General features: G+C 45.3%; 1 protein-coding gene across 1 annotated transcript; it reads right to left on the bottom strand.

The window, feature by feature from the left end:
- Positions 1-2130: 2130 nt before the first annotated feature.
- On the bottom strand, positions 2131-6382 carry LOC117849453 (probable glycosyltransferase STELLO2). The gene is made up of 3 exons (XM_034731014.2): positions 4654-6382; positions 3137-3263; positions 2131-3044 (listed from the first exon to the last, which is right to left on the bottom strand). The coding sequence occupies exons 1-3, from the start codon at positions 6378-6380 to the stop codon at positions 2568-2570; spliced, it is 2331 nt and encodes a 776-aa protein (XP_034586905.1). The 5' UTR covers positions 6381-6382; the 3' UTR covers positions 2131-2567.
- Positions 6383-10173: the final 3791 nt, after the last annotated feature.

The following is a 10173-nucleotide window of genomic DNA, read 5'->3' as shown; positions in this document are numbered from 1 at the left end:
TTCGACTCTCGGCACGTTTCGAGCACATAAGCCGCTCTCGACCATGCCGATCGACGCACGTTGGATCCGCAGGTATATCGTACTTAGTAGAACTTGTGTGTTAAGTTCAATAATTAATTTGTTTAAACTAATTAATTTTTTTGCATGATACAGGTTACGTGCGGCGGGCCTTCTCCCTGTAGCTAGGTTAGTGGAGGGTGACATGGTTGACAGCACTGCGCGACGCGGTGAGAGGTCCACACGGTTCCAGTTTGACATGTCGCTTCTAGGAGCTCTGCTGGACCAGTAGCAGCTGGAGACGCACACCTTCCACCTCCCGGTTGGTGAGATGACCCTCACACTGGAGGACGTCTCCATGCTACTCGGCCTTCCACTTGCAGGGCCCGCTGTAGCCGCGATGGACATCCCGCCTACCTGGCATATTCTACATAATTGAAATAATCGAAATAATTATTAAAACTTTATAATTGAAATAATCGATCAAAAGGAAGGACAAATATGCAGAAAATAACGGAGTACATAACCTAAGGACAACACAATCAAAAGTCCAACAGTACACAATATTCTCCATGAATAAACCATGAAACTAGCCAATAATAGAGACTACTGAGTACAACAAGGCAACTTTCCCTTCCTTAGGGTATTGGTATTCTCCTCGATCGCTACTTTCGCTCGGCGTGCATGCTCAAGATTCCTCTCCCTCTGCTCCCTCTCTGCAGCAACACGCCTTCTTTCCTCCTCTTCCTTATGCTCCTTCTTTGCAGCCTCCTCTCTAAGTCTCTTCTCCATCCTCTCCTTGTTCTCTGCCGCCCACCGCAACAAGTACTGCATCTCCTCCTTATCTTCAGGCTTGATCTCAATGCCAATCCACTGCTCAAAATCACAAAGCGGTGGAGAGGTCTGCAACAAATGCATTTTTTACAAAATAAAAAAATCATGCAAGATGTCATATGACACAAAATAATTATTACATAACATCAATTCCTCACCATCTTGTTAACGCGGTGCTCACGAAGCGTAGGCTCAAACTGAAAGTTTGAACACATCCAATACCTCTGCCTGTACGTGTCCTCTGCATCGGACTTGGCTACCTTGCAAGGATCGCCGCAAAAGCACATGGGTACTGGAACACCACTAGATAGAGGCAAAAGGTCGAAGGCATTTTCGGTCAACGGAACACCACTCCACCTTTACCATTTTCGTTGTAAGAACCGAAAGCAACTAACATTAAACCATACGACTAACAGTTAACGTGATAACGTGCACTGAAATTACCTTGGTTTCCTAGCTTTTCCACGCCTTGACATCCTACGGTTGTATAATATAAATATTAAAATTGCATCAAACTATACTGCGCTAGATTTACTATGAACTAAATACTGAATCTACAGTACTAACTAATCTAGATTTTTGTACATCTAAAACCACAAGATATTTCTAAATCTTACTACGAGATTGAAAAATATATATGATGACGATAGTTTCTTCCCCTTCTTTCCTCTCTTTTTTCTTTTTTTCCTCCTTCTTTCTCTTCTTTCCTCTCTTTCTTTCCCTCTTCTTTCCTCTTTTTCTTTCCCTCTCCGGTTCCCCTTCCCCTCTTTGTTTGGGCTGTTGCGGCGTCGGTTTTATAGGGAGAACCCCCGTCGGTTCATCCGGCGGTAAGGGTCCTTACCGCCGTTTCAACCGGCGGAGGTTCCTCGATCCGCGTGCGCACTACTTCGGCGGCAGCGCTAAGGCTCTCCCGCCTGCTGAAACGGCGGCAGGGACCGGCGTAGGGGGAGTCAGGCCCTTACCGCTATTTCAACCGGCGTTTCAACCGACGGTAAGGACCATACCACCGTTTCAGCCGGCGGTATAAGCCTATTTTTACAAATTTTTTATTCAACTATATATTTCTGCAAAATCGAAAAAAAATATAAAAATAAAAAAAATTCGTTGAGGAGCCAACATGGAGTGGGCCGTATTACAGAAATCAAAATTGAGAACGAACAAATACAGCCCACATCAAACATCTGCTTGAAGAAACAATCGAGTGAACAGGGAAAAGAAAAACACTCGAGTGTTGGTTAGTAATTCCGTATCTTTTATCTTTTGACAAAAAAAATTACTCACAAAATCTTCTCTTCCAACTTGCAACAATAGCCAACTTCCATTATATCATACTATCTGTAATGAACACGAGATGCCCCTCTTTAAGAGTTTGTATCAGTTTCATTTGTCAAATTTGAATGGTACAGCAAATTGCTCGAGTGTGGATCTTTACTATTGGCAACCCCAAAAATCTTGCAAAATAGCAGCTGGCCAGGTTGAAGCTCTTCTGCGTGAACTCGTAGCTGGGGCTGTCCTTTCTTTCAGCAGGACAGCTGGACCGAGCTGATCCTCAGTAACCTTGTCACTAATGATACACCAATATACAACAGCAGAGAAATGAACAGCTACAGAATGAACAGAATAAATGAAATTACAACAGTAATGGAGAAACCCCCAGAAAACACAAAACTATGCTTTGTATACTCTGTCCTCGTGGCCTCAAGGATAAACGTGCACTTCAACTACAGATTGTATCCTTATACCAACTCCATCAGAAGAGGGTCTCCTTTGGACATCAGCCGAATCACCTTTATGAAATCAATCTCATTCATAACTTTCACAGGGAAAACAGCAGGTGCTTGAGCTGTATAAATAGTTGAGAATGTTGCATTGGCTGGCAACTGGGTCTTGAACACTGTTCCAGCCAGAGCATCAGAGTCAAAATTTTGAGGCGAGTCCATCGCCAAGAAGAACATTGGGACTGCAATCTTGTGATGCAAATCCAAACTGCCAACAAGACCCACAAGATCACCAAAGTCCTCAACAAACCGCCGGGGCACATAGAAGAGTTCACTGCCACAAAATGCGATCTTCTCTTCGCCCATGTTTTCCTTATAGTTCGTCTGGAAATGAACTGGGGAATTGCCAATGACTTGCTTCACCAGTGCACCCTGTTTTACAAACCATTCCTCCTTATTGCTCTCCAGTGGGACAGTAACCCAAGAATGTGCAATCTGCAATCATAAAGTATAACGTGAATCCTATAGTATTATGAGCCATCAATAAGAGATAGGTGGCGAGAACTGCAAAGGTACAGTATACAAACCTTATTTGTGATCCAAAGTTTGTCCTTGTCGGCTTGCAGCAGGTTCCAGTAGTTTAGAATCATGTGGTCTTGAAGGAAGAGAAATCCATCAGCACCACTATATCTTTCGAAGACCTTGGGCAAATACCTGATGAAACATAAGAGTTCAAGTACGATTAGCAAAAATGGCAGTATTGTACTATCCAGTGAACAGAATTCTAAAGAACATAAAATGATTTACACTCGATTTAAGGAAAAACAACATACATTAGATTCACCCCTAAAGCACATATAAGTCAAAAATTGCCCGAATAGCACTAAAAAAGGACTCATGGATGGCACAATTTACACTAGTCAACTTCAATGTTATAAACAATTAGTCTGGCATAGATTATCTCCCACACATTAAACCCAGAAATTTTTACTAAAAGTAGTTAACAATGTATTTTTTAGGGAAAAAAAGAGCTGATGTACATTCGAACACAGGTTAATTTTCAGGACCCAGTGCAATTTAAGTTACAGAAAAAAGAAGTCATGTATGCTGAATCCAAGGGTTCAGAAGCTGTCCATGGCTTCAAGCATGTTTTGGATTCCAGTGTGGCATGTGGTGGTGTCTATCTGTTAAATTCCCATGGTCAGGGTAGGACAACTATACAAATTGATGCCATTTCATGAGAATTCATGGTTGAACTCTTGGTTTATCCAGCCTCATTGAAAATTGATCTAATTGATTGCTACCTTCTAATAACTCCACCATTTTGTTGTTAGGTTCCATACTAGGAAGTACAAACACTAAGTTAACCTGAGCTTTATATTCAGCTCTTACAGTAGAAAGGTACACCCATGCCACAATTAGTCTAATCAGGTCACCACACAAATCAAATGCAAAGTCTTGATGTAAGACACATATGGATGATCAAGGAAATGGAGGCATTTTTCAATGAATTGTGGGCATCTATAACTCAAATGGAAAAAAGAAATGGATTCTCATTGCCTAAACATCACAATGTCACACATAAGATCACAGAGACAATGACCATAAACAGTGCAGAAAGCTTCAATGTGCCCAAAAAAAAATATTGCTATGCTAATACAATGAAATAATAGTACTATGTTTATTGGTTCAAATGGATCAGAGATCAAATCAGTTTAGCAAGTTTATAACTCTATTTGCAGATAGCCTGAGCTTGTCATCAAGAGAAGATACACGAGTACAAATTCTACACTATTAGCAATGGGGCTGACACTGTCATCAAGTATGTCCAGGTTCGATCTTATGAATGTGGATACACATGTTTATGAGATGCAACCATATAGGCCAAAGCTTCAAGAATCGTTTGTTAAGGTTCACAAAATGTGCCACCCTAAGTGATTAATAGGAACCTATTTCTGACAAATTGATTAAGGAATTAAACAGCATTGCTCTGGCATATTCTATTAACATCTACGCAGTTGAATTTTCTATCAAGTGTAAATCATGTTTGAAGAAGAGTTATAAAGAAGTAAGAAAAGAGTTATTGGGCGTAGTAAACACTCACTTATAAGCGTGTGACAGTGTAGAGCGTTCAACAGCAAGCTCTGCATTGCTCTGCTCAGCAAGAATGATGACCGTCTTGAAAATCCTTCCATAAAGCAGCCTCCATTCAAGTGCCGTGCGATCCACAGGCCCACTAACATGCATGATCATCACAACATTTCCAAAGTTCTTTCTCCACTTAATAAGATTTCCAATCTCATAGTTAACTGTACCAATCTCATCGACCCCAAGATGCACAGATGGCAGCTTCTTGGGCACAAACTCCTTCATGTCACCCTCTCCAATGGTTGCCCGCTGCCTGTCAATCTCCAATGACATGAGCCGAGGCTGCCGATAGCCCACAGCAAGCAGGTCCTGAAGCCAAGCAGCTGTTAATCTAACATCCTGCTCTGTCCAGAACCCTTCCTCAGCCATGGCATAGCTCAAATCAAGAATCTTCTCAAACAGCATCCTCTTGTTCGACCTCCACTCATTCAGGAACTTGATCAGCCGACCAACATTCACGTGCAGATCCTTCTCCTCTGCGAATGGGTACGCTTGAATATGATCCTTCCTGTAAATAGTTGGTGGATAGAAAGCCACATATCCACCAATCTCCCACAAGATCCGTTGCGCCCAGTACCCACGGATCACATCTGCTGCCATTGAGCTCACAGACACCGGCATCATGAGTCCCCAGAAAGCTGGCGACTGGAACAATGTATTGAACGAGTTCACTGGTGCCATCATGCCCTGTGGTAGCGCGACCTTTGGGGCCTCTGAGTCGAACCTCAGATCAAATGCCGAAGTTGGTGGCTTCCGAGTGAAGTAGAACACAGCATCCACATCCGGCAACCCATCTGACAGCCCCTGCTGAATGAACTGCCGGCCACTGAACACTTCGGTGTAGAACACCTCATGTGCCACCTCTCCAACCTTATCGAGTGGCAGCCCCCGCGGCCAGACCGATCGCTGGCCAAAGTGCACGTAGGGGTTCACCACCGTGCGATTGGGATCCGCGTGGCTGTACTGGAGCAGCACGGGGTGGTTGGTGACTCCAGATCCCAAATCCACATCGAAATGCTTCCCCAGATCGTTGCCCGGCACCTCGGCGCGGTCGTCGGCGTCGAAGATCACCTTGGCCCCGTGCTGGATGGCGAAGAGGTAGCCCGCCGTCTTGCGTACGTGGGAGCCGTAGGGCAGGAAGTCGACGGAGCGGTACCCGAGCTGCGCCTGCAGCTCGAGTGAGAGGAAGATGGCGCCCTTGAGCTCCCACCCGGTCGGCGTGTGGGAGTCGCCGACGGCGAGGAGCTGCCACCCCTTGACGCGCGCGAGCGCGGCCAGCGCCGCGGTGGGCGGAGTCGAGACGGCGACCACGATCCATCGCTCGGCGCGGAACGACGCGAAGGGCGCCCCGGCCGCGATCGCGAGCGGGGGGACCTTGGACCAGGCGACGTCCGGGTAGGGCAGCTTGGCGGGGGCGCTGGAGGAAGAGCGGGAGCGGTCGAGGCAGAGCAGCGCCGCGGCGTCGGGCGCCGCGCCGCGGAGGAGGAAGACGGCGGCGGCGGAGGCGAGCGCGAAGAGGAGGAGGAGCAGCTTGGAGGAGTGCTCGGACGCCCAGGTGGCGAAGTCGAGGTTCTTGGCGAACGGCCGCGGGTGCCGCCGGTCCGCCCCCGGCGCCCCGCGCGGGGAGGATGGCTTGCCGCCGCCGGCAGCCGCGTGCGGCGACTCGCGGTCCTGGACGAGCATCTCGGCCTGGGCGCGGAGTGGAGTGGATCTGGGGAGCGCGTGCGCGGCGCGGTGTCGTATCGGCTGTGGGGATTTCGGGGGGGAAGGCGCGAGATTTGGGGTGGTTGGGCCGGTGGGTGCGGCGGGCGCCGACAGACAGCGCGGAGGGGGAGGGAGGGCGGGGGATCGGTGTCGCGGTGGGGTGGGGCGTCGCGATCGGCCCGCGCGGGGGAGCGAGGAGGGGGGATTTGAGGCGCCGGCGCGCGGGCGGGCGGGCGGGCGGGTGTGTGTCGGTCGGGGACGGGGAGTGGAGTGTGGGTTACTCCAGCGAGGAGTCCAGTGGGTGGAGCGGTTGGTGGGAGCGGAGGAGCGGAGGAGGGGAGTCCGCCGCGGCTGTCGTGGAAGGCCGCTGTCTCTGGAGTGGCTGGGCGAGCCGACCAGCTCTTTGGCAGTTTGGCGTGTGGCTTTGGGTTGTTTATTCAGGACGGGCTGGAGCCTGATGATCTGATCCATGATTAGTTGATTAGAGAATGGTTATGCTGCCATTTGCTTCCATGCACAAGGGGATTATGGAGCGGTAGTTTACAGATCAGTGCAGATCTTAATCTACCTCGACTCGACAGAACTGTCATCAACTCATCGTCTGAGGCAAAGGCAAGATGTGCGGATCTTACTCTTACCAGCATCTAGCCTTAAACTCATCGAGTTACTCGTCCAGTATGATATCCAAGGCTTTGTTTAGTTTTTTTAAAATATTTTAATCGGAAGAAGTAGCCATGATTGTTGGGTTGGTTTTATTGGATGTAATGGGTAGGTTTCGCTCCTTTTAGCTGGTCTATTAGATGGCTTGGCTCGATTTGGGTTTTACGAGCAAATAGTTTGGATGGTATTTGGAGTGTGCAGTATTGTTTTGGGGTCCAAAAACCGTTCAGCCCGTGCGTAACAACCCGTAACGTTAGCAGGCCATATCGTGGAGTGAAATGAAGAAGTACGTGTGTTATGTGAATCTACATATAATTATGTTATTGCTTGATTAGCAACCTTAAAGGACAATAGAACATATAATGTCCTTCACAGATCGGCTTGTTGGCAAGCACCGACATTATCAAAGAAAACTCATGGGCTTAGTTTCACAAATACTAGAATGATGAATGAATGCTTGCTTGCCAAAAACAAAATAGAGAGAGGTGATGGAAGCTTCTGCTGGAACCTATGGAGAAACAAATATCTAGTCAATAAGCATGTGTTTGGTTTCAGGGACTAAGTGGAATGGGTTAGCTCCGTTCCTATTTTGTGGGTTGGGTTTGACCCATTTCGTATTTGGTTGAGAAGGATAGGTCCATCCTTAAGCGGAGTCTAAGCTTGCTCAGCCGACCGCAGAGCTCCCCTGGGCAGCCCCACGACGATCTCCTCTGCGGTGCTCATCCTCTCTTCGCGCATGTGCTCGCACGCCCCTGACGGAGGAAAGTCGAGTGGACAAGGACGAAGTGGGTTTGTTCGATCCGCTCGATTTGGAGGAATGAAACCAACCCGCATCGAGGAGGTATATTCCCTTCTTGTCCATCCCAATCCACACAAATTTTAAACCAAACATGGGTCCATCTGGGTTCAACCCATTCCAACCCTCTTCGACGCTCAAACCAAACACACCTTGAATGTTTCTTTAGCTGCTCTAGAGGGTGATCCCAACTTTAGAGATGGCTCCTAGAAATAAAAAATTGTTGTCTTAGGGGCTTGAAATATGTGTTAGGGGATGGTAGAAAGGCAAGGTTCTGACTAGATAAACGGGTTGGTGAATGTCCTCTCAAGATCATTTTTTAAAATTTTTGCAATCCGTAATCACTAAGGATTATATTGGTCAATTTATCAAGTGATGCAAAGTGTTGTGCGTGATCTCATTTTCAGAAGGACCTTTGGAGAGACGAGAGAGTGAGCTAATTGAGTGGGAGGAGGAGGAGCTTCCAGAAATGATGGGAGGAATAACTCTGACACAAAACCAAGAAACTACATGGGCCCTAGAATCAGAAGACTTCACTACAATTTTCCTGTACAGAGAACTACTTTTTCAGTTGTTGTTAATAGATGGATGATGGATAGGAAAACCAAACTTCCACTGAGAATGAGTCTTGTGGCAGGTATGTAATGACAAGATAACTGAGATATAATCGGCTGAGCAACTGGTAAAGAAGAACTGGCCTGGAAACATAGAATGCAAAATATGTGGGCAAAAAGAATCTACTGATCATATCATGTTTATTTAGATGTCTGCTGGCTCAGTTCACATGGTGTGTGTTTAGAGATACATTTGGGTGGCAACAAATACATAGACAGTGTGAATGATTTCCAAGAGAGGGTGTTAGAGAGGGCTGACAAGGAAACTTCTCCCTCCATTTTAAATTGTAGATCGTTTTAGCTTTTTTAGGTTCATAGAGAGCTGATAATCTGAAACGGAGGGAGTAGAAGTTTTCTTATATTCCTTTTTGGCTGCACAACCTAGAGCCTTTGGTTCATTAGAAATGATTTTGTTTTTAACAATGTTGTAGTATCCTCACTTGGTGTGGAGCTATACGTGTAATTTCATTTATGCGGAGATGGTCTCTTCTAACTCTTTTTCTAACTCTTTTGGAAAGCTTTTTAAACTTAGAATTTGTTTGGATAGAAGAGTGTTGAATGTGAATGAAGGAGATTGAGTTTAAAATGAACTAATTTTCTCTCAAATCCCTCTTATTTTACTTCAGTCCACTAGTATCCAAATAAAGGGGTTAGAGGGTGTCAACTAGAGTGTGTCTTGTATTTAGCGTATGCCAGTTGTAAGCTTGACCATGAAAACAGTACCCTGTGTTTTGTTAAAGCCGGCAACCCAGCGAAACTTATTTGTTTTCAATATCAAGCAGGGCTAAATGGTCTTTGATCTAAAAGAATGTACAAAGTCCCTTACTGAAAAGACTATTTTTTTACTTCGTCTAGTAAAACAACGTTTCCACAATACTTCATTTAAGATTAAAAAGGATTGATTTTAATTTCACTGCCATAAAAAGTGGCTAACCATCTAATTAACACTCACCTATCTATTTTACATAAATCCATTGAAACGGTTTCTATACACTTCTCATCTGAAAATTTTTACTAGTCATCACTATTCACTGCTAGATGACCAAATGGCATGACAAAGCCGGATGCACTGAGCGAAACCTTTTTATAAGTCATCACTCATCACTACTCCATCCATCCCAAATTACTGTTCGTTTTGACTTTTCTAGGTACGTAGTTTTTGATATGCACCTAGATATATAATATGTCTACATACATAGTTAAAGTTATGTATCTAGAAAAATCTAAATGAATAGTAATTTGAGACGGAGGGAGTACCAGATGACCAAGTGTAATATTAATTATACTAGTCATTTTACTCGGTGAATGCAAGGAGTAATATTGATCTTGTATTCTCAATCTACATGTGATTTTATATATTAATGGTTAATTTTTTTTTAAAATGTTTGGCTTACAACAAACCTACATAGATTTTAGGGGTGGGGTTTAAATGAAACTGCAGCTTCCTTTGTTTCGAGATTGACCCCTTCTCGCTTCGTTGCACCGACAACGGCCTAAAGTACTGGTTAAGTTTATGTTCACGAAATCACGTCAGGTCTTTGTACCTACTGTACCGTGCTTGTAGCTTAAACTTAAGCAACTGCGTCAAGACTCAAGAGGGAAAAGAACTAAAGCAAGGGACTGATCGAAGGCACGCAATGCCATAAATGTTCATAAGTAACCCCTCCGGTTCCAAATTACTATTTATTTTAACTTTTTCTGG

This window comes from Setaria viridis, chromosome 3, assembly GCF_005286985.2.
Source record: "Setaria viridis chromosome 3, Setaria_viridis_v4.0, whole genome shotgun sequence".
Classification (NCBI taxonomy): domain Eukaryota; kingdom Viridiplantae; phylum Streptophyta; class Magnoliopsida; order Poales; family Poaceae; genus Setaria; species Setaria viridis.
Note: the sequence above shows the minus strand (reverse complement) of the source record. Positions and strands in the feature narration are given on the sequence as shown.